Raw genomic sequence first — 23,610 nt, forward strand, 5'->3', positions numbered from 1 at the left:
TTATTTTTATCTGTGTAAGTCTCAGCCAGTTTGGACTATGGATGCCATGGGTGTCAGATCTGGCGGTTCCCCAAGACAGAAACTCTTAAAGGACTCCTTAGCAGCAAAAGAACTTCAGACCATGGAAAAACACCTAGCTGGTATGTATAGTAGCAAGGGATGATAAAACACATATCAGTCCTCTCAGATCTATACCAATATTTTAGACAAAGGAAAAGAGATAATCTATTTCAGATGCTGATGAAAATAGATGAAACTTCACATTTCCTTCGTTGCAGAGAAACAGCAAAAATTTTTGTAGATACAATAAAATTTAATTACAGTAAATACAGTAATAAAAAGTATTTGTTGTTGTTAAATATCTTGCAGTCTGACATCTTAATAATACGTTTTTTTGTGTGTGTGTGGTACAATTCACCTAGACTTATGCAGTTTTGAGGTACAGATGCTTCATCTAATGTTAGTTAAAAGTCTGCAGTGGATATTTGGGGTGAGAAAGCACTGCTTTGCAGTAGTCCTGTAGTACACATGCTACTTGTCAAACAGAAAACTGAATTTTTTCAGGCCCTTCTTTCAAGTCTGTCACAGAACTAGGTATAGAAGTTAGCATTTTCAGTGTCATTTTCTAAAATATTTTGGACATCTATCCTACCCATGAAGTTGGCCTGTAAGGCTTGGGAGCTGTATCCTCTTTAGAGAGAGAGATGCAGCTGTATTACTTCTGTCTAGGAACTGATGTAGCTGAAATCAAATAGAAGACATGGCTGTGAGTGCAATGAGGAAGAGAAAAAGCTTTTGCTTGGAGTGAAACAAGAACTAAAAATGGTCCCTGTGTATTGTGGCAGGTGTCACTTACAAGGGATCTCATTGCTTTGATTTACGTCTGAACTGGTAGCATTTCCATGGTTGTACAAGGTGCTCTTCTAAGCAGCATGCTCTGAAACATGCAGAACATGCAGATCCTTGAGTCCGTAGATGAAGCTGACAATAACAACTACCACCATGGAAGATCAAAGACAATAATAACTACCATGTTGATTGGAAAATAGAATTTTAAATACTTAATTGGCTAACTGTGTGGATTCTGTTATTCTCTTACATTGTCTGCTGTGGTATGATGTGTAAGGTCTTCTCACATCAATGCTGTTGTCATTTGCTTTGGGTCTGTTACTTCAGTAGACCTGTATGGGGGGTTCAGGCATTTTACTATCCAGATATTTTTGTTTGACAGAGAAATTCACAAGAGCATAGCTCTATTATTAGACATTGGACTCCCCTATTCCAGTTAATTTATTAACCAATTAACTTCCTCTTATACCAGTGCTGCTTGAGACAATTATCCCTCTCACTAACAAGCACAACATAAAAGATAATAAAGCAGTGATTTTGCTTAGCCTTATTTTTCTGATAGATTAGAACAACAATAACAACAACAACAAAATGTGATATCAGCAAGTCATCTTCTTTCTTTCACTGAGTACAGTGGAATCTATTAATCCTATCCTGTACTATGCAGTCATTTAGATTTTTTCTAAGACTTGGGCTCATGTAATGATAAGACATACTTCTGCCTTTCTGTTATGGACTGCATTCCATAGAAAACTGACTTTAAACACTGGCACAAGTGGATACCTATGATTAGCACCAAATGTCAACAACTTCTTCAGTGCCTTGTTATATGAAAACAACATTTTTACAAAATCAGATTTTGAAGCAGTTTTCCCTTTCTTCCTTACATGTGGCCCAGTGATACTTTTCTCAAAAATCCAGTCTCTTACGTTAACTGTGGCTGCTTTATATCACACACAAGTGGAAAATTCTTTTTTTTTTTTTAGTAGTTAATTCCAGTAACTTGCCCATTTGGTTTGTTATGCTTATTCTTTGGTCACTGCATACTTCTGGAATATGATTTACCATAAGTAGAACTGCTAGGTGCATAAATTGTTTGTAGGTGCATTATGAATGGTATTCTTATCCTAGAATTTCTGGTAAGCAAGTAAAATGCTTTTGTGTTTTTCTAATTCCTGCATTTTTATTTCCTTTAAATGACGTTGACAAGGGATTTTAAAAAATCCTGCCATAATTTAATTCTGGTATTTACTGAGTATCAGATAATACCATAAGGGTGGAGATCTGTGATATTTTTCTTTTCCTTCTGATTAAAAACCTGATGTTGAAGCAAAACAACAACAACAACAAAGAGAACATGTGCTAAATAATGTTAACATTACAAATACATTATGAAAACATGTAAATTATTTGCGGAGAAATGTTTAACAGTCTTTTCTACTATATGAAATGAAGAAAACGTGATCCAGAATATAATGTTTAATTAGCTGCTATTAAATCCTTAAATATTCAAAAAAAATTCTTAGCATGCTGAATCAACATGGGGAAGTTAGCGATCTGCAGAGACACAAACTAAATTGAATCTTTTAAGGAGAATATTCCTTATTTGGTTCAAATCACGTTACCCACATTTTCATTTCTTGGACCCTGGATTTCAGCCAGGCATCTTATAAATTCCAAACTGATGTGTATTGATTTTTTTTTAAAAGCATAATAGAAGAGTACTTCAAGAAATAATTGTTTCAAAATGGAAATAACTTTAAGTGGTCAGACTTGGTAAGATTATTGTAAGGATGGCAATTAGAAATATTCCAAACTGTGTGCTGGGAAGAATAACTGCTTTTTAAAATTTGCTAGCAGCTTTAAAGAGTTGGAAGACTGATGCTTTATCTGAGGCTTTCACAACTATTAAAATTTTGACAACTTTATTAAATAATGTTATTATAAATGTGAGAAATGTCTTGTATTGCAGTAGTAACATAAACCTGATGTGACTTATTTTCCTGTTTTCAAAGTGTAATTTTAAAAGATATTAATGGTGGGACATGTTTAGTTGTTTTACATAAAGCATTGTTTTTATACTGACTGGTAAACAGAAGTGCAAGAAAATCTGATTTTTTATAAGCAGCTTAGAGTGTGTTTATGTTAGAACTTTAAGGACCTGAAGTTATTATTAGAAACATAAAAATGAAATGCTCATTTTCTATAAGTTCACTTAATACATGACTAAGTCAGAAGAACCTTGCTGATTTACAGCTTCTGGTTTGTACAATTTAATGGAAAAGAGCGTAACTTATCAAAACCAAGTTACAGTAGAGTAAATGTCATTGAGAGTGAAAATTCAGAACAGTTGTGTGAGATTAAATGAACTTGAATTGCCTGTCAAGCTTCTTCACATTTGTACTTTCAAGGACCTTTCAGTATAGTAGATATGCTAACCTGAATTCCAGCAACCCTCATCTAACTTGGCAGAATGTATATGATTTAATTGATTGGAATCATTAATATGAATTAAATGAATTCAGAAGACAGTTTCCTCATTACCACTGAACTGTTCTGTTTTTAAATAGGATCTTATTTCATACAACCCTGTACAGGGTAGAAACTGGAACACCAAATGGCGGGCACCTTTCTTCTTAAATTCTAGACCTTAGTTTTAGTGATCCCTTCAACTGCAGTAGCACTGAAGACAAACCAGAGCACAAAATTCAGATCCAGGCAGCATTACAGACCCAGATATGCCAGAGGTCAGGAGTTGTTGGCCCCAGAGTTCTGTTTGGGCAATAGACAGGGAGGCTGGAAACATTAAGTCTCATCTTGCTCATCTTGCTTTTGGATTACACATCAGTGCAGATGAGGATTGGAGGTTCAGCTCACAGACTCATCTTATCTTATTACTAATGAGAAACTGTGCAAAAGCCACATAGAAGTTTGATTAAATGAGCGAAGTTTTCATAGGTTGTAGTGAAATTCATAGCTAGTTGGTTCAGTTGAATGGTAATAATGCATTTATGTGGGATAGATGTGCATTCAGTAAATCAACTGTGAATAGATTCTAAGGACATAATTGTCAAACCATTAATTCTGGTGCCTTGTATTTTAAGGATGAATAGATTTTCTCTGCAGAACTACAGGTTGTCACGTATAGTGGGGAGAATCAATAAGAAATTTAAACCTGAGAGTACTGAAAGTGAGGTTTTTGTTTGTTTATGTGTTTGTGTGCTCAGATATTGAAAAGGACCTAGCGCTGTGGGAAGAAGCAAGGCTCTCAAGAAGCCCTACCATCCAGCATCACAGTTTGGGTACATCTGATCCTCAAGGCAATCTTCAAGCTACACAGGGCCAAAATCCAAGGCCCCAAGTCCCAACTCAAATGGGGAAAAACATTCAGCTCCAGGGAAACAAATCGCCACCACTGCCCACTAGCAGCCGAGCGCAGGCCTCAAGTGTTACAAACAGCAGGCCTCCGACAGCTGGTGTGCAAACCAACAGGCCATCGACTCCATCAACTCCGGGTAGTAGACCTGTGACCCCAAACAGCTTGCTGTCACGGCCACTTACTCCTAGCAGTCAAGGAAATAAGGAAAGCATCATCAGTTTGCATAGGAGTAGATCTTTAACATCGAAGAGCCAAATGGGGAGGACCCTCAGCGCTGCTTCAGGGCTCTCTGTGCAAATGAGTGGAGATGTTGTCACTGTCACTGCTCAAAGAAGCAGTTTGTCAGAAGTAAGATTTTCAATTTAATGTTTTGGATATGGTTAGGAGCTACTATAACATAAAGACGAGATTGTGTTTTCCATTGAAGTGGTGTCAATATACCTAATGTTAATGTTTTGAAAGAAACTTGAAACATAATACCAAGAAAAGTTGCAGGAAATACTGCTCAACTTTGAGAAGTATTGATGAGAAACTTTTAGGATTGTTCTGGAAATTGTAGTGAAGCACTCATGCCCCAAAATTTTCAAAGGGATTGGTAGGGTTTTGCCTGCATAATGCACAGCAGATTTCTTAGCCTTCCAGTTTCTGAATTGCTTATTACTGGACTATTAAATACAACTATATCTTATCTTTATGATTCCAGGGTATTTTTCCTGCTGCACTGACAGCACATAATATTTCATTGGTCTAATTGTTCCTTTTTTTTTTTTTTTTTTTGATAGACTGGAATTATTAATTAGCCATTGCTGAATGAACGTATTTTCTGAAATAAAAAGCTGAACTGAAATGGGAAAATGTCCAATATTGCTGAACGACTGTCTAGTACTATTGTGCATGTTAGCTAGACTTATTCAGAGCATAAGAACTTCCTGTCTTATATTAATGGCTTTTACGGGATTAGTCTTTGTATAAAAAGAAAAGTTAAAGTACCTTGTAAATTTTGAGTGGGATTCTCCTCTGCAAACCTTAGCTGCCTTAAAGATAACTTTAGTGTGTAGGCAGTGGAAATAAAAGAATCTGTGAAAGAATAGCCCTGCTGTCTATCTCAGATGCACGCCTCACTAAGATGAGTTTTTCTCAGGAAATGCCGGTCTGATGAGAAGGATCTGTATGTTCAGCGGTGAAAAATAATATCAGTGCATTAATCCCATTGCTTGATCTAGTTCTCCTCCCAGATTTGAAAATCCAACTTAAAAATACAAGGATTAAAATGGCTAAAATTGATATATTTCTTCAAGCTAAAAATTTTCCATGAAAAAAAAAAAACCACTCTGATTGTAATAAAAATATCTTTTTTTTTTTTTTTTTTTTTCCTAACAATACCTTTTGCCCCCTGTTTGGAGGGATGAGTGTCTTTGTGTGATGAAAATTTCTCACATACCAGAAAGTGAGAACTGAAGTTCATTTAGTAACCAAGAATGGTCCGAAGAAATGAAAGGTTTCATTGTTTCCCACTAAAACTCTTCACTTTTATTTTATTTTTATCTTTTCTGTCTTCACTGATACATAGTCAGGTGGTGTCAACTTCAGTTGTAATGGATCCTGAAGTGCCATGTAATGAACGCTGTATCTCTGCCAAGGGACAGCAACTCTCAGATCCATTCTGATCTTTCCTCTAACGAGGCAGACAGTTAACAATTCTCACTTCCACAGTATTTGCTGGTAATAGTAATGATAATTTTGAAAATCCATTTCAATTTGCTGTGATTTGTTATTTCTGTTTGCCAAATCCCAGACTTTACTGACACATCTTCTAATAATGATGTCTTGTTATATATTTTTCATGTGTGCATGTGTGTCTAAAGTACCTTAAGAAAAGAGCAGTACTATTACCCTGTTTTACAGATGGAATAACATGTCCGGTCTCATCCAGCAAGATCACTGTAAAGCTGATACCAAATATCAGTATTCCTGTGCAAGATCTTATCCACTGTTATAAGCGCTTCTAGAAGAGACACACTTTTCTTTCTCTGTGCTTTCTGGGCACTAGCATCAGCATGTTGGCTGATGGTGACCCAGATCCAAACCATATTCATCCCTTCCTGACACGTGCAAGTGACATTTTACTTCATTGAAGCTCCCCTGGGGACTAGCTCTGATTCCAAGGGTAAAATGGCTGGTATGGCATGTTTGTACTGGAGATCACTCAGGTCTCAGAAATTGGCTGGTGGAGATCTGGCCAATCTGTAGCTGCCAGCCTCATGGTTGGGGTGTTCTGCTGGAATTCTGGGAGCTCTTTTAAGCCATCTTTGCCTATTCCAGGTCCTGCTGTCTTAGAAAAAGACAAGAGAGTAAGGACAGAACATCCCCAGAAAGTATTGCTGATCTATGATATCTTTTGCTATGGTAGAAGTGTCCCTCTATTTCTGCCCATGTTATTTCTCTTTGAGCATAGAGTCAAATCTTGGAAAATCTAAGGCAGCCTGAGGTATGTGAACAATGAAGTTCTTTGTACTTGTGCATATTACAAATGTATGAAAACTAAAAGCTGATACTGTATATTATTTTGCAACTTTCATTATAGGTTTTGTATCTTCTTCCTGTATAAAAACAGTAAAATAAAATAAGGGACATTGCCTTTATTCTTCTTAGACTTAATGGTATGAGCAGAGAATTTCTATTAGATGTGAATGCACTGTGGTTACATGGCCAGCACTGTATGAGATACTCAAATAATATTTTGCAAAGAATTCTGCTTCCTTACTCTTATGTGGTGTTAATGGAATTAATCAGTATATAGCTGGTATACATGTGATGAGAGTAAGTCAGCTGAAAAGGAAGCAGTTACTGAGTACCAGCAGCACATTTTGTCATGTGGAGCTTGAATTAAAGAATACAGTGTATGCATGAATTTGCACTGTCACTATGCCATTTATCAGGACATTTAACATATCACTAAATACATTATACATGCTTCCTAGTTTGTAAAATATTTCAGAGTACAATAAGTCTAAAATACAAAAATATTCAGAGTACAATTCAGACTTCTTAGTAAGTTTTAGTAAAGTCCGTGCTGGTTTAATCTTGTTATACCACACATTTTAAATAATCTGGCAAATACTTAACATATCAGCTGTTAAGAATTTTATTTTAATGCTCAAAACTTATAATGATCTGAGACTTTGTGGACAAGTTTCTGCCTCTTGGCACACATAATACTACAAAGTTTTAACAGGTGTGTTTTATTATCAGCTCTGTTCAGGCTGAATTGAATTATGGCAACGAAATGCTACCTAGAGAAATAGTTTTATTATCTCTATAAAACTAATAAATCACAGCTCCAAATCCTTTTGCAGAGATATTTTTATGCATTGACTGTATCCTTTGGTGTTTTGTATAAATTGACATAGGAATGTTGAATACTGCTTATCTCTTCAGGATGGATTCCATTAAAGTGACACAATGCTGTGATAGTTATCAATAGCTGTTGAGATAAAAATACTACTGACTCCCTTGTTTGCCATTACATTTTCTCAGCACTTGGAATTTTAGTCACTTTATTCATCCAGGCAGCTTGAAGTGCTGTTCAGTGACATTTATTGGTCCGTCATTGTTAATACTAGGAGATTTCAGCTGATTTGAATCATCAGTTAACACAAAACCTCTTCCTAATCACAAGAGTGCACAGCACCACTCAGTGTCATGAGGACTCTTCTTGGTCAGGTACTTCCATTCTCTTCTACTGCCAGTCCCACTTCTTCACTCTGTAGTTTTGGAAGATTAAAAAACATGCTGACCAGTGTGAGAAGCAACTTGCTACTGCAGCAGTAATCCTGCCCTACCAACCAAAGCTTTTTCCCATTTCAGTGCTGCAGTCAGCAACCATCTCAGACTGTGAAAAAGTGATGAAGTGAAATACATGCATAAGGCTGGGTCTGCTGCCTGAGCTTCCTTTTCAGTCATTGTAGCAGTCTTATGGGATTTTTTTAACAGATGAATAAAAAAATTAATTAACAGTTTTATTTCAACTACTGAGGTGAATTCGCAAGAACTGAGTAAAACAAACCTAGTTTATATTTTTAAACCAGATGGTCCAGCAATAAAAATAATGCTACAGCACTGCACAATGCAACCTAACTTGGAATACGTAGATTCTGGTTTCCAACTGGTAGAAAATGAGAAAGGGCTTGTAGCCTCCTTTTGTTTTAGGTGACTATAAGAATCTGACCAGTAATTTTATGACGTCTGGACAGTCCTTGACTTGAATTTCAGAGACTCGACTTGCATATTTGAGCCACTGTTGCAATGAAACTATGCATCCTGATCTCATCTCTCACCTTCAGTACTGCAAAATAACCTGTCGTGGTAATTCATGTGAGTGTACATGCTTACATGAGCGTGTACGTATGGAAAAACATTTTTATATACATACATATATTTTGTAAAAAATGGGTGATGGCAAAGCATTTTAAAGGCACATACAGATTCTTAACTGTGTGTAACATTAGTATTTTGATGCTTAGAGCTTTGTGGTAACTGGGAGACATTTTCCATGCCATTATTCCTTCCTAGGCTTTCTACTTCTCCAATAAAGGTGTATGTTCAAAATCAGGTTGAAGATCCTTGTTCTTATATTACTGAAGATGGTGAAAGTTCCGAGAAATCAAAGCCTTGCTTAAGCAAATCATTCATTAGATATCTAGGCATGGATCAAAAACTGCAAGAATAAACAATATCCTCATTGACATTTCGTTTTGTGTCACTGCATTTCTAAGTTGAGTATGTGTATATCACTGGCTATAGCAGAAAATTAAATAAATAGACTTTTTTCCCCTGGAATAAATGGATAAACAAGAATTCCATTAGAAAAAGTATCTGGGGAGCCTGCATAGCCTCTACATTCTGAGTTTACATCACAGCAAGAATATATAAATTTGTATTTTTATTTTTATTTTTTAATTGAAGGCTTTTTCCTATTCAGTTAATTCATACTGAAGTACTACAGTCTGCATTTGTGTAGTACCATTCTATGCCATTTTATCTAAAACAGATCTGTTTATGGCAGGATGAATTCTTACAACAGCTTCAGCTTGCTCATCAGCCTTGGATATTGCCGAGTGATACAGAAAATGAAGGAGTGGAAGCTGACCAAGACAAACGTAAGTCTACTTGTTAGGAGCTGATGATATTTCAAAAAACTTTTAACTTTTTTGTATCACCAAATCTTACAAAGAATTCATGCCTGCTCGGAGAAACTTTTCTCATAAGAAGCAATTACTCATCTGTTTCAGGGCTGAATTTTATAGGATTGTTTTCCATAAGCTTTCCTACAGATGCTGAGCATTGACAAAATGATCAGGGACTACAGCTTACCTAGCTAAGTGAAATGATTTGTTCTGGAGTGTTAAAGTAGTTGTTCCAGAGAAGTAGCATGAAGTCGAAATAGGTGTTCTGTTCAGTAAATCTGTATTGACCAGGAAAAAAGGGGAAAAAAAAGGAAAGGAATGAAAACCAAAACCACACACAAGCCCAGTAGCTCTGAAAAGTAGAGCCTTCATTAACTCTGTTTTGCCTGCATTCTTTTGAGTTCCTGTGTATGAAAACAAGTTCTCAATTGCACCAGTAATCCTTAATTTCCTACACTCTTTGAAGCAGTTGTCTAATCATGAATGTAAAGGTCAGCAGGATCATAACCTAAATGACAGAACAGGTAACAACAAGTAGCATGCTATAAATCACAGTACTTTCAAACTGTAGCATGTTGTATCTGGCTACAATGTACCTGTAAATAGTCTTGTTGAAAATATTAAATGTTTCACATTTTGCAATTGTTTTCCTATATCAAAGGGTAAATATGCAAACTACTTCCATAGACAGTTAAGGCAACATACTTAAAAAGAGCAGGCAATTTAATCAGCATGTTTAGAAATCTTAATGCATGTGACAAAAACTTCCTTAATCATGCAGAGTTAAAAATATGAAAAAAAACGTTCTCTTCATGTAATGGAATAGCTGTGAATGAATGCATGGTTGATGATAATCATACCAGATAAACAGGATATATTTCTTAATGATGCCACTTTAAACAAACAAACAAACAAACAAAACAAAAAACCCCCCAAACAAACAAACAAACAAAAAACCTATATACAGTTCCACAAATCGATAAATAGCCTGAGGTTTGACTATGAAATTTCAATTTACGTGCTGAGATACTGAAGAGCATGAGAATGTCAATCTTTCTATTAACACTACTAAAGTAGGACAAAAAATGATTATCGAAGCAATAATTCCTATATCTGATTTTTAGTGGTCATCAACATTATTAAAAATAAAAATGTTATAATGCCCAAGAGAGATGATAAGTTAGGTCATAGGGAAGCAGAAAGTGCAGAACCATCATTGCTGGCAAGAAGAAGCTGCAAATTCGCAGCTGTAAAGTGGGGACTTGGGGAGTGGTTTGGTGTACTTGCTGATGCCAGTGCTTGTAGCTTGAGCAGCTGGCAAGATTCTGCATCGTTTTTCACCCTCAAGTTAATAAATCTGTATAGATGTTGTGCTTGTGATTTAGTGTTGAGGGGCCCAGGAGTTCATAATTTATGAGTCTTAGCAGAAGAACTGCAAAATTAATCTTTACAATAGCAACACCTGTTCTTTGACTCGGCTTTTAATAAATTACATGTGGATAATATTTACCACATTCTTTGACTACCTTCAGATAATAGCAGCCAGGTGTAAAGCTAGAATTTGGTAGTGGAAAAACAATGCAAAAAGAGAAGATATGTGAGTCACCTTGAGTTCTTTGGAAATTAATACCTTGTGGTTACTGTTCTACAAGAAAAAGAATGAAAAGCTTTTATTTGGGTTAGCGGTGCAAATGTGCTCAGATGCAGGAGTTTAAAGAGGCTATTTTCAATGCCAGTGAATGATAACTGAACAGAACTAGGACACTTTTTAGCATCTTAAAGTCTTTCCACAATTATTTTTAACACAGATATGGCAGTGCATATCTTGTCTTAGGGAAAGGAGGTCTAGGTATTCAATTCCTGAAAATCAGACTTGACTTTCTAAATCCTTTAGACTCTCTGACAGCATTATACAAATTTACCTGGAGCACCCAAATATAAGAAAAAACAAATGAACAAACAAAACAAACAAACAAACAAACAAAACCTAGAAGTCAGTCATTTTAAAAGAAGTTTTATACCAGTTATAACAATATAAATTTGCAAACATATACCAGAGAAAGATGTGTATTTTTTTTCCCTTAAGTGTAAATTTTGTGATTAACATAATAGGAACTAGTACATACTTCTTGTAGCTGAAATGTCATCTAATAACTAAACATATTCTGTTTGTTAAATATGTTCTTTGATATTATATACGCACTGAGCAAAGAGGAGTGAGAACTGTCAAGGCAGTATTTTCCAAAATGAAGGGTGCATAGCTCTTCTGTGACTTTACTGTCACTAAAAACATGTAAAAGGAGACCTGTGTTTTCTTCCTGTTAAGACGTTTCTCCATTGTTGTCTTCAGTACTTTGTTTGTATACTAATTTTCAGCAGAAGTTTTTCAGAGGATGCATAAAGATCATTTTTGGAACAGGAAGGATCTGCAGAAAATAGTTACCAGATCCACAGTGTTTCAGGTTGATGAGAGTTCTTTGTCAAAAGCAGTTTTCTTCATTACGGGGCACTGATGCCAAGAAACAGAGGAACTGCTTCCGCAGTCACCAGGCATTTCTCAGACAGCTTTTCTGAAAAGTTTCAGAGGACTGGCATGAGCCAGCGTAAATTTTAATTTAAGAACAGACCCAACAAATTTTGCTGATGAAGAATTCTGATGCATCGCTAGCTTCCAGGAATCTTGGAAGGATGACAACTGTCTTTTGTGGTAAATTTGACCTGCTTTTAGCCCTGGGATGAACTTGCTGCCCAAAGTCAGTCTGTTTTCCTTAGTACTTCTTCTTAACTGAAGAAGTAGGTCATAGAGCAGATGTCTCCAGATTCAAAAGCCTTGGATATGCAGGATCCCTACACATTCACAGATGTACCTGGTAGGAGGATAACTTAGGCATTTAGGGAACTTACTGCTTCATTTGTTCATATTAAATGTGTGTATGTGTGTGTATACATGTTCCTTTGCTTCAGTCTGATTAAGGTATGGCAATTTTGTTCTCACTGGCACACTAGGCAGTGTGGCTACAATCAGTACATCCTAACTTCAGCTTGACAACAGAAGTATTAGCTACTCTTGGGACAAGTCTTAAACTTGGCAAGAAACTTATACATTTTGCCACTATACATCTGCAAACTCCTTTCTAAGGATCTGCGAAATGACAAGAAAGTCAACTACTGGAAAGTCAACTACTAACAAGTAAAAGTTGATTGTTAGGAAAAAGTATTATGTATTTCTATTCCACTCATTCTTGTACTTCTCTTGAAACACTGCTGTCAAAATCCCTTTACTGATCACTTCAACAGGTAATGAATAAAATGGTCATTTTCCCATTCTGCACAAATGTCTGCGTAAGAAAAAGACCCAAAAAAGTGAAATACCACTTTTATAGGATCAAGAAATTCAGGATGTGTTCCAGTAAAATTCCAGACTTTACAGTGTTTGTCTGCGGGTGAAATTCCTTATGCTGAGCAAGTTCATACAAATAAACAGATATTCTTTCTTAATAAATTTTAAAAATAGATGTTCCTAAGATTTGGAAAATTGCTTGATTGGAGTTCATAAAAAGGAACTTAATGCTGCAATATGTTTTTTATGTGAAAGTTTCATCTTGCTAGAGCCAGTTACCATACGTATGTGTATGAGTGACAGAACCAAGCCTAGAGTAGAAACTGTTGATTGAAACTTTTATGGATTAACACAAACACATTCCTGTTCATCACATTCAGCTTTTTGCATTTGCATTCTGCTCTGATGCATTATAGCAGTCTTTTACAGTGTTTATGACTTGGGGCAAGATTAGATTTTTTTCTCTGTTGAGAAATGTAGATGTAAGGCATTGCAAAAATGTATTAATGAATTACATGCCAAGTTAATAAGAAATAATGTACATAGTTAGAAATATTCCCAGTGAACAGTAAATTCACTGCAAATGCTATTTCTTATCTCAGAAGTGAATCTGCAGTCAACTTCTGGGAACTTTAATTTGAGATTCATTATTGTTTTGAAGAAACCTAGGGAGTCTTTCTTTCATCAGATATCTCAAGAATGGTAAAACGGACCAGAACAAAAAAGTCAGCATGTTGCATCTCCCTACCCTTTCTAGAAAGTGTCATGACTGCTATGCTTGTATTATGAAAAATTTACCATCTCTCTCCAGACAGCTCCAGGTCTGCTTTAAACGCATTTCGCATTTTCCACTGGCCTGTTGGGAAGTCTTGCCTGGATGTCTTGTAACACTTATGGCTGAAGCTTCACCATTTCATATTACACACCTCTGAATCTGAAAATGAGAGAGAAAACAATTTTCTGTCCTGGAAACTCTAGTATTCAGTTATTCATAGTGAAACAAAAATAGAGATTGACATTATTTTTACCAGTAGTTGCATCACTCTTGAAAGGTAAGAGTTCAAATGCAGCCTAGGAAGGTCAGAATAAGACTCAAGGTTTTTGACTGAATGCTCTGTTATGGCTCTAGTTCATGTCGCTTTGTTTATTACTGTCTGATATTTTGTTTAATCTTGGAAAAGTTCCCAATGAACTTGGGAAGGGAGGGAGGAATTTTTGCATCATAGTTTTGTGGGTTTTTTTTTATTTTAGTGCAGACATCTTCCAAACCTCAGGATATGAATTTTTGCATTATCATTATTATGGTGAACTGGAATTTCTCAAGAACATATTAATATAATACAAATGACACTGTCATTTTAAAAAATTACATAGAGTGACATAGAGAATTATCAAGGTACACACTGGGTGAATTAAAAGCTGGCTTACTGAAAAATGAAAAAATAAGAGTATCTAATGGGAAGATGTAGATGAATGGGGCTCATTAGTGCCTGATAGGTTTAGATAATTGATGTAAGGGAGAAGTTGAAGATATTAAATAATATGAATCCCCTGATATAATGGCCACATTCCAGTAAAATGCACTTTATTATAACCAGATGAAATATATTTGAAGCAAATGAAATATATGTGACACCGGAGAAATATATCTGTCTCTGCTGCAGAATAATGAGACTTTGTCCTGGAAAGTAGTGACTTAATGGGTTTAGGATTATCACAGATGATTGTCTCAGTGTGAGCTCTTAGAATAATGCTGTAAACACATAACGGTAAACCATTCCTTGCATGCCTAAAAAGTTAAGTAACAAAGTAATTATTCAAAATAGTATCACCTAAAATCTGCAGTTCGAATGTCATTTAAAAAGATTGGAATTACTTAAGAGATTACAGAAGATTAAAAGCAACCCAGCATTTGAGAAGTCTTGTTAGGAGTTCACCTCACCCAAAGGCATCCTCTAGGAACTTCAGAGATGATATATAACTGTAGATCTTTAAATAAGAAAGATTAAACTCTTTAAACTATGACAACGGAAATTGATGCTATGACCTAGCAGCCAGGGGCCTTAAGCATTGTAACCAAAAGCTGAGGGAAGTGATTAATCTGGAATCATTAACATGAGGTGATGGGGCTTTGTAAATGACAGATGTTAATCCAGCTGGAGATTCTGGTATGCAAGTGGTCAAATTAGATGAGCACATAGGATTTTTTTGCTAGTGTCTGAGAATATACTTACTTATTCTAGCAAAGTGTAGCCTAGATGTGAAATTTCAGTTACTTCCCTGGGGTAGGCATATTTCCTGTTAGGTATGGATAAAGGTGAGAATGAGTTAATGATCATATATGCATTAATTTCTTTAAAGGTTTCCTTGTTTGTGTTTTAACATGTTCAAAGTAATTCTCAGTCCTCCCAACAGTACCTGGTGAATATCATGTGATTACAAACAAGAAGAGCTTCTTTGCAGATGAGAAATGCATTTTCTTACAAATGCCATATCATGAACATAACTGTATTTACATGCTTACACATTTTTGTGATTTTATATATTGGTTTCTTCCAGTGATTTTAAACTTCAAAGATTTCCTTAGTTATTTTTATTATCATGGAATTATCATATTTTTTTTTATTTTGGAATATAAAAACTACTTATGTGAGAAAGGGAAGTGCCTCTGGATCTATTATGTGCAACCCATTGTAGGGTACCTGCTTGAGCAGGGGGCTTGGACTCAGTCATCTCTTAAGGTCCCTTCCAACCCTTATGATTCTGTATTTCTGTGAAGTAAAGGCTGTTCTTAATGATCCAAACATTTGAACTTAGGATATACAAAGAGTTTGGATTAACACTGACCATAATTTAGATATTTGTAAAATACTATGTAGGCTCTATTTTCCTGGACAAAGCAAGTCAGAAAATACTGTGAACAGATTTTGTACTTTGAAAATTTTAAAGATGTATGTGACAAGAGTGGAATAGAATGCAGTTTTCATTTGGAAGGGGACTCCAAAGATCATCCAGTCCAACTGCCTGACCACTTCAGGGCTAAACAGAAGTTAAAGACTGTTATTGAGGGCATTGTCCAGACACCTCTTGGACACAGACACACCTGTCAGAGGGAGCAACCACCTCTCTAAAAGGCTGTTCCACGGCTTTACCACCCTCACAGTAAAGAATTTTTTCATTCTATCTAGCCTGAATGCCTAATATTAAATGGCAATATATACCATGCAGTTAAATAAATATTTTGGGTGTTTTTTGTTTGTTTGTTTGGTTGTTTTTAATGATAACTTTAATTCAAAAACAATTGCAAGTGGCATTCTGAGCTTTTAAGTGAAAAATACTAGGTATCCCCATTTTTTAATTGTGCACAGTTCTATGTATTGTGTAAACGACCTTGGATAGATGTACAGGTAAACTCCACAGGTAAGTAATTATCTGTGCTTATCACTCCAAGTCTGTACTGTACTTTCTTAAAGTTTTGTTCAAAATAAGATCATCAACATACATTAATTTGCATACATTACAATTAAAATACTGTATATTTTTACAGCAATCACATAAGTTAAGTAAGAACTTTTATTTGAATCACAAAGTAGCGTGTGTGTGAAACACAGGCTGTCTAATGTTGTCCTATTAAAAGGTTAGTCTAAAAGGTCAAAATCAAAAAGATAATCTTTAGGAAAATAGAGTTCTTCTCTAACTTTAGTGAAAGAATTTTGGAGAATGAAACAAAATGATGCTTTGTTGACTGATCGCTGACAGGCAGATAATTAGGTTAGCTGCTTGTCTTAGTTTCAGCTGGGATGGAATTGTTTTCTTCAGTGTCTGGTGTGATGCTAGTTTTCAGTTCTAAGGCAAAAGCCTTGCTGATAACACACTGATGTTTATAGCTGCTGCTGAGCAGTGTTGTACAGAGCCAAGGCTGTTCCAGTTTCTCAGCTCATACTAACAAAGGGCTGGGAGGGAGCAGAATCAGGACTGCTGACTTGACCTAGCCAAAGGGATATTCCACAGCTTATGATGTGATGCAGAGTGAGAGTTATGTAGTGGGTGGGAGTTCATTGCCCTTTTCTGCTCGCCGAGCTGCCTGCTGGGTTAAACCACAACACTGCTATTGCAAAATGTAACTTCATAATGGAAATACAGTCTAATTTGCTGCATGTTGGTGGAGGAAATTTAAGTTGCTTGATTTTGTTTTGACTATATCAGGATTTTTTAGTCTGCTTTTCCAAAACACCTACTTTGTTGAGTAACTGTAACTTAAATTAGGCGTAGCTCTTTGTGAAGGCGTACAGTGAACCATGAACTGATCTGGTTGAAATATCGCTTTGCAAATATAGAATATTTTTACTCAGATAATTCAGTCCCATGTTGTGTCTCAGCCCTGTGGATACCCTGACATTTGTGCTATTGTGATTCAGAAAGAGCTGTGGAGGGTATTTCAGAGTCTGACAGTAGGGATGAAACTGCTTCAGCTGACTTTTCACAGAAAAAAAATAAAAGCTCAAGAAAAGTGCTGCCAGGGTTTTAGCAAAGACTGAAGTGGTTGTAACCCAATGAAGACTGAAGGGCACAGTAATCCTGCGGAAATGCATATCGTTGAACTGTTCAGCTCAAGGGCTGCTGTACAGACTTTCCAGCTGGAGGGAACTGACCATTTCTTGTATCCTTCATACTACAGAGCATTGTGAAGAGTTAGGAATTACACTGTTCATTTTATAATGCCTTTCTGGATTCCTTTATTTGATATATTAGGCCGTGCACTTTTGCTACAAAGATCTTGCTGCAAATCAGAGTGTACTTTTTATCCAATTTATTTGTTGCAACTCTTTTTAATAAATGTAGACCCCATTTGTCTTTCACCTATGCCCTGACTGGTCACTTATAGCAGTAAAGAAAGAGCACAAAGTAGCCTTGCTACCAGAGCAAACTTCTTTTACACCAATTTGTCACTCAGTGCAAATGGCCTCACAAAGTGCAAGAGTGCAAGACTCAGAAAGTGGCAAGCAGTGAGTACATCTCTTTGCATTAAATAAAGCTTTGAAAGGCTCTTGATTCCATAGCTAAATGATGGATTCAGCAGATGGGGTCAGACTGCTACAGAAACAAACAAAAAATTAAACAGAATGACTAATTCCAGGGTGCAAAAATGACCAGGAAGTGAAGGATCTTGGAAGGAAATGTGTTTTTTTCTCCTGTGCCAGTATTCTTCAAGCCCCCCAAAAATTTGATGCTCTTTTCTATCTTAATGTTATAAATACATTTTGCAAGGATGGGATTTATTCTGAGCTAAAACTGTGAAAATTCCTCTTCTTTAATGAAGAGAAAGGATTTTAAATTTCAGCAGGAAGAAGTCTGCAATGGAAAGGGTTAAGATTTTGTAATGAACTCAATAACTGCAACTGCTCTTGGCCTGTCAGAGGGCAAGTCCATGAAAATGGAATCAGGGAAATAAGAGAGGAGGGTTGGTCCTCATTGTGTGGCTTCTGTTCATTTTGGTTAAATCTTACTTGGCAATGTGTAGTACCAGAGTGTGTTTTGCAGTAGAATCTGGAAAATGCTTATGTCCTCTGTGTTTTATTTCCCTGATCTTCAAACTCCAATGATAAAATATGATATCTGACAATAAAGCTATGAGAAATCACCAGTTACTGTTTCCAAAACATGTCACAAGTGTAGGCCCCAGTTCTAATGTCTGTTTGGATTTCTTTCTGCTGTAGTTTTACAAGCATTAAAATGGTTGTAGTTTATTTCAGTAATTTTACTCAAGTAAATCAGTGATGGCTTTCTTCTTATATTAACTACTTTCAAGTTACTGTCATTCTCTTTGCATTGAAGTGCTCAGCATGTCAGAATGACCCACCTCACCTACCTATCTAAAAATGAGGGAGTATAGTCCAAGCTATTTGTTCTCTGAAATAGAGAGAAACAAAGGAACTTCAGAGGTCATATAGAGATGTACAGTGCTGGGGAGTGACAAAGAATCCATTCTCCCTGTCAGGGGCTCCTTCATCTTTTGCATCTCCAGCCTGACTCTTCTCTAGGTCATGTCAGCTGAGAGTCGACTTAGTCTTATTAATACCATTTCTTATCAGTCAAGAATTCTATAATGGATATGAGGAAGCATAGATTATATTTTCTGTCTGGCATCCCATTTCCTTCTACAGCTAAGAAGACTACGGTCCTTGGAGTCTTTGCAGATAACAGTCATGAGAAGAATTTGCAAATGGAACAGGCTTACATATGTTTGCTTTTCTTTTTCCACCCTTACGACAAATCTGTTACTTTAAGATGGAACTGTGACAGTGCTTGAATCTCTTCTAAATGAAGTGTATCCAAGGAAAATAGTTGTTAAACATTAATTATAAGTTATGGAAAAAAAAAACATATTGAGTTAATACAGGGTGAGAAATGTTGCTAATGAGAAATCCATGGTATGTGGCTTAGTCTGCAGAATATCAGTACAGTAACGAACATAAAACCCAGGCCTATCACCTGGCTAAGTGAAGCTTGAATATATTGTTGCAGTACTATCTAATTGATTACCTGGAGGTAACAGGGAATAGTTTACTGCTGCCAAATGCCTTTAATCCCCAAAAGAGAGGCTGCATATTTATATATGCAAAAGAAACGAACAGTTGAATTTACTCATCCTAATTTTCTTCAGTGCTTAAAAATGACAAATTGAAGGCTTCTAAGGCAACTAACACACCTTTATGCATTTAGCTCTGTAATTTAACATGGTTTGGGTGTTTTTTATTTCCCACTTATAACCCATGTTTTCTAACCAAGTACACGTAACAAGAACAGATGCATCATTAATTGAGTTTTTACAAATATATAGGGAGGGGTTTGTGTTACAGACAGCAACATTTGCAAAATAATCTGCTTCGAAGTGCATGTGGAAATATTTGTAAAAGCTAAATTTTCATTTTGCTTTGGGAAAGTTTTCAAGCTGAACACAATTGGAAATGAAAATGTTCCTATCTCAGCTCACCCAATTCATTATAGTTACCTATTATACTTAATGCATTGTACAACACTGTTCAATTTTTGCAACCACTTAGCATTATTATTGCAAGGAAGAGGCAGAGAATTCTTTAAAATGCTGAGTAATTGGGAAAAATATGTAACTAAAGAAGCTCTGGTTTGCTTCTGAATACTTTATTAATGAAGAAAAATAGAGATTCATCAAAAACCGCATTGCTTATATAACTGTGAGTTCAGCATTATGGAAAACTTCTACAAAATGCAAGCACAGTGAATTTCCATTTTATCATATTTTTGGTGTACATTTTAGCCCTAATTTCTGTGTTTTCTTTTTGACTTCATAGGTTTGTGAAATCAATGGGATTGTTGAAGAACAATTTAATAAAAACAAAAGTACGGTGATCAAAACTGCACCTGAACATTTGCTTTAGTTTATACATAATAGTTTTAAATGAAGTTATTTTTCTAGTGTCAGCAGTGCATAAGGGGAGCCACTCCAACATGTGGATGCTGAAATGCAGTGAATCAGAGTGCTTACTGTGGTACAGTGGCCTTAGGAAAGAAGGGTAGCTGTCACCTTTTAGTATAAAGTTACTCTAATGTTTTTGTTTAGTTTCTACCCAATACTATTTTGGATTGATGTTTGATAAACTAAACTCTGCCTGACCAAAATAAACTTTGCCTAGAGACTGTATGTATTTTAACTTGTCTGAGGTTTTCTACTCCCTATATTTTTGTAAGCTTTGCTCTTTTTTAAATTAACAGGCATGAAAGCATTTGCCCACATCTGCCATTCTATATGTCCCATTCAGGTCTCACAGAGAACTAGCTGTTTGCTCAGAATCACCTGCAGAGAGGGGCCTGGGGGAGTGTTGTAGTAGTGAAAAGTGTGTGCAGGGAGCAGGAACAGGTGTTGCCTGTGTCATATAGCTTTGTATTGAGTTTATCTGCTTTGATCTTTAAAACAAATAAGGACTGTTAAAAAGGGAACATATCGATAAAGAGAGGAACGTGCATGCAAAAATAAAGTATCTAAAGGGATTTCATATGTAGAGTAAAACACTATTTACCCATATGAGTTACTGAAACAAATTTGCTGTTCAAAATAAACTGATATATGCTGTATGCTTGGGAATTTAGAAGATGCTTTTGCACAGATGTCAAATGAAGGGATGTGGCAATTGCATTGACTGATTTCATTTATGTATCTGTTAATTCTGTCAAGTGTGTTTTCAGTTTCATTTGTCTTCAATTATGTACAATTGGTTCCTGTATCTTAAGCATAATGATATAATGAAATTGCTTGCAACTATTAAAAACAGAATATAACAGATCATCTATTTGTTTAAGGAATAAACATGAATTCTATGTCATGTGTGTTCCATAGCGTGAAGTTTTTTCCCTGTCTCTCACACATTCAGTGCTAGCACAAAAAGTGTCTGGTCTGTCTTAGGCATAAGTCAGTGAAATGAAGGATGTGATTGTGCTGAGCTGGCTCTTGCTGTACATATCATCGTCGTTTAGACTTCCTTTTTTGTAAAATATTTAGCATACTGGAGGCCCATGGGAGTAGCCCCTTGAAGTTCATTGCAGGTTGGGGCTTCATTAATTAGTCATCAATAAAGAAAATCTACTTCATTGTTTGTATTTCCAACATACACATTTGCATGTGGGAGTGTATATTATCATTGATAATTTACAGTTTATCAGTTTTCTGCAGTAAAGCATTCTTGTGAAACTACTTATAGTTCCAGTAGTTACAGATATAGTTCTGTGTTATATTCTTCCATAGTGACCTTCATTTCATACTTTACTTTGAACTCTTCATTAATGTCAAGGTAGATTTGCCTTTTTTTCCCTTAATTGCTTACATTATTTATTGAAGTTATGATCATATTTGATCCCTGGGGAAAAAATCTCATTGACTTTGATGGAACTAAGATTGCTCATATTTTAAGGAAGAAATCAGAATTTGGCAGCATATTAATTCTAGAAGTTCTTGCAAGCTAAAATACTTGAAATACTATTTTCACTGGGTAATGCAGAGGAATTTGGTTAGGAACATGTCTATTTTTATGTATATGGTTTTTAATTCTAATTTTATTACATCCAGAAACATAAGACAAGCTTTATGCAGGAAGGCACAATATAATCCTGTTGCTGTTCTCAGTTACAGATACAGTGTGCACCATCAACTCTCAGAAAAATTAGCAACTTCATAAGTGTGAAATGTTCACAAGTGTGGCGGGATGGTTTGACCTTTGTGTGGTCCAGCGATAAAAGCTGTGAAGTCTTGGTCTCCTGAGAGCTGCCTGTTCTTGGGGCTGGGTTCTAGGGCATTTTGTAAGCTGAAGAGTGGAAGATAAACAGTGCAGTATGTGGCTTCTCCCTCCACCCACTTCCCCAGACTAAGGCATACAGAAAATTCCACGTCATCTTTTGTTTTATCTCTCATGAGATGTGAATGATCTCATGATTATTTAACACTTGTGGTTGGCAGTACTCCCTCTAAAGTGTATGGCAAGCAGTCAGCCCAGCAACCACTGCTGGCATTGTAGAGGAGAAGCAGCCACCTGGTGCCTTGACTGTGAACAAGCTGGCAATGAAGATCCAAGAAGGACTGAGATGGTCTTAATAGAAAACAAGCAGCTGGGCTTGGGGCTGGGGAGCATAAACAGCAGCTGGGATGGCCGTGCAGAAAGCAAGTGTGATAAACTTGTTTTCACCTTTGAGCTGTGGGAAGCCTTACTCATTTTCAGTTTGACCTTTTTGGCTTCAGGAAGCAGTTTTCATTTGTCAGTTGCTTATGGAATAAACTCTGCCTCCTTGGTGCCTAATTGAACTGAAAGTCAGCTGTGTGAGTTCATGTTAATGCTTCTCTAGTTTGTTTGGCAGGAGGTTTGGCTTTGTTTTTTGACTCTGCACCAGGCACTTCAAAGTCATAGTTCAGTATAGGTGATGTAAAAATGTACCTCTCTTTATCTCTAGGAAGCAGAATAGATTTAGTGGTTTTCAGAAAGATACTTCATGGCTCATTGCTGATGCTACTCAATTACCGCTTTTTGATGAAAGAACCACTGTAAACAGATATGTTTGTTTACCTCTTTGTTTTTAAAAGCATTTGCTAGCGCAGTGATGTAGGGAAATTGTATTCTCAATGGTACTTGCTAATGGCAAAAATGAAAATGTACCCGAGTATATGAAAATGAATGTAGCTTGTCAAATGCCAATTTATTAAAATAAAAAAATAAAAAAAAAAGAAAGAAAAGAAGAAAAGGTTGTTATTACCATACAGGTTTCTGTTGTTTCCTTTTTAGAGCTTCACACTTTTGATACATTATCTGGGTAATCAGAAAAACAACCTTACCATCTCTATTCATTCCATTAATACAATGATACTAATAGCTTTCCTTCTCTACTGCTCATATCAAGTAACTTCATCACTTGACAGACTTCATGGCATGACTTCTTGCTAGCCCAGTGTCTGGTTCTAAGACTTAAAGGTCCAGCTGAGGGAGAAATGGGAAGAAAATTTTCTTTGCAAACGTTATTAAAATAGAACTATTACTTTTGGAATATTTTGCAGTGGGAAGTTTCTCTGAGCAAATCCTTAACTTGAAAACTTAAGCAATAATTTAAAACCACTTACATAATAAACAGCTGTGCTGCGTGCATGCAGTATTAACAAAAGCTTCTGACCCTGTGGGAATATTGTTCCTAAAAATATATCTTTATTTGCAGTTTAGATCTCTTTCAAAAAGAGAAGGAGATTTTTCTCCTGCTCCTTGGAGTATTGATTCAGTTACGTCTATACTTAAAGATAACGAACTAAAGCAGGAGAAATCCTTTATTGCAACAACTGAACTCAT

At 36.0% G+C, this 23,610-nt stretch overlaps 1 protein-coding gene across 3 annotated transcripts in view; it reads left to right on the forward strand.

The window, feature by feature from the left end:
• The window catches only part of C2H8orf34 (chromosome 2 C8orf34 homolog), a 143,507-nt gene extending 122,393 nt beyond the window's left edge, over positions 1-21,114 (forward strand). For 2 of the 3 annotated variants that reach the window (XM_015855746.2, XM_015855747.2), the window contains 4 exons: positions 20-140; positions 4,077-4,576; positions 9,294-9,387; positions 20,086-21,114. In XM_015855746.2, coding sequence (XP_015711232.1) covers positions 20-140; positions 4,077-4,576; positions 9,294-9,387; positions 20,086-20,093 — 723 coding nt within the window. In that variant the 3' untranslated portion in view covers positions 20,094-21,114. The remainder of the gene's footprint in view (positions 1-19; positions 141-4,076; positions 4,577-9,293; positions 9,388-20,085) is intronic. The other variant, XR_004306247.1, reaches the window with a different exon arrangement.
• The last annotated feature ends 2,496 nt before the right edge of the window (positions 21,115-23,610 follow it).

The sequence above is a fragment of the Coturnix japonica genome, chromosome 2, assembly GCF_001577835.2.
Source record: "Coturnix japonica isolate 7356 chromosome 2, Coturnix japonica 2.1, whole genome shotgun sequence".
In the NCBI taxonomy this organism is placed as follows: domain Eukaryota; kingdom Metazoa; phylum Chordata; class Aves; order Galliformes; family Phasianidae; genus Coturnix; species Coturnix japonica.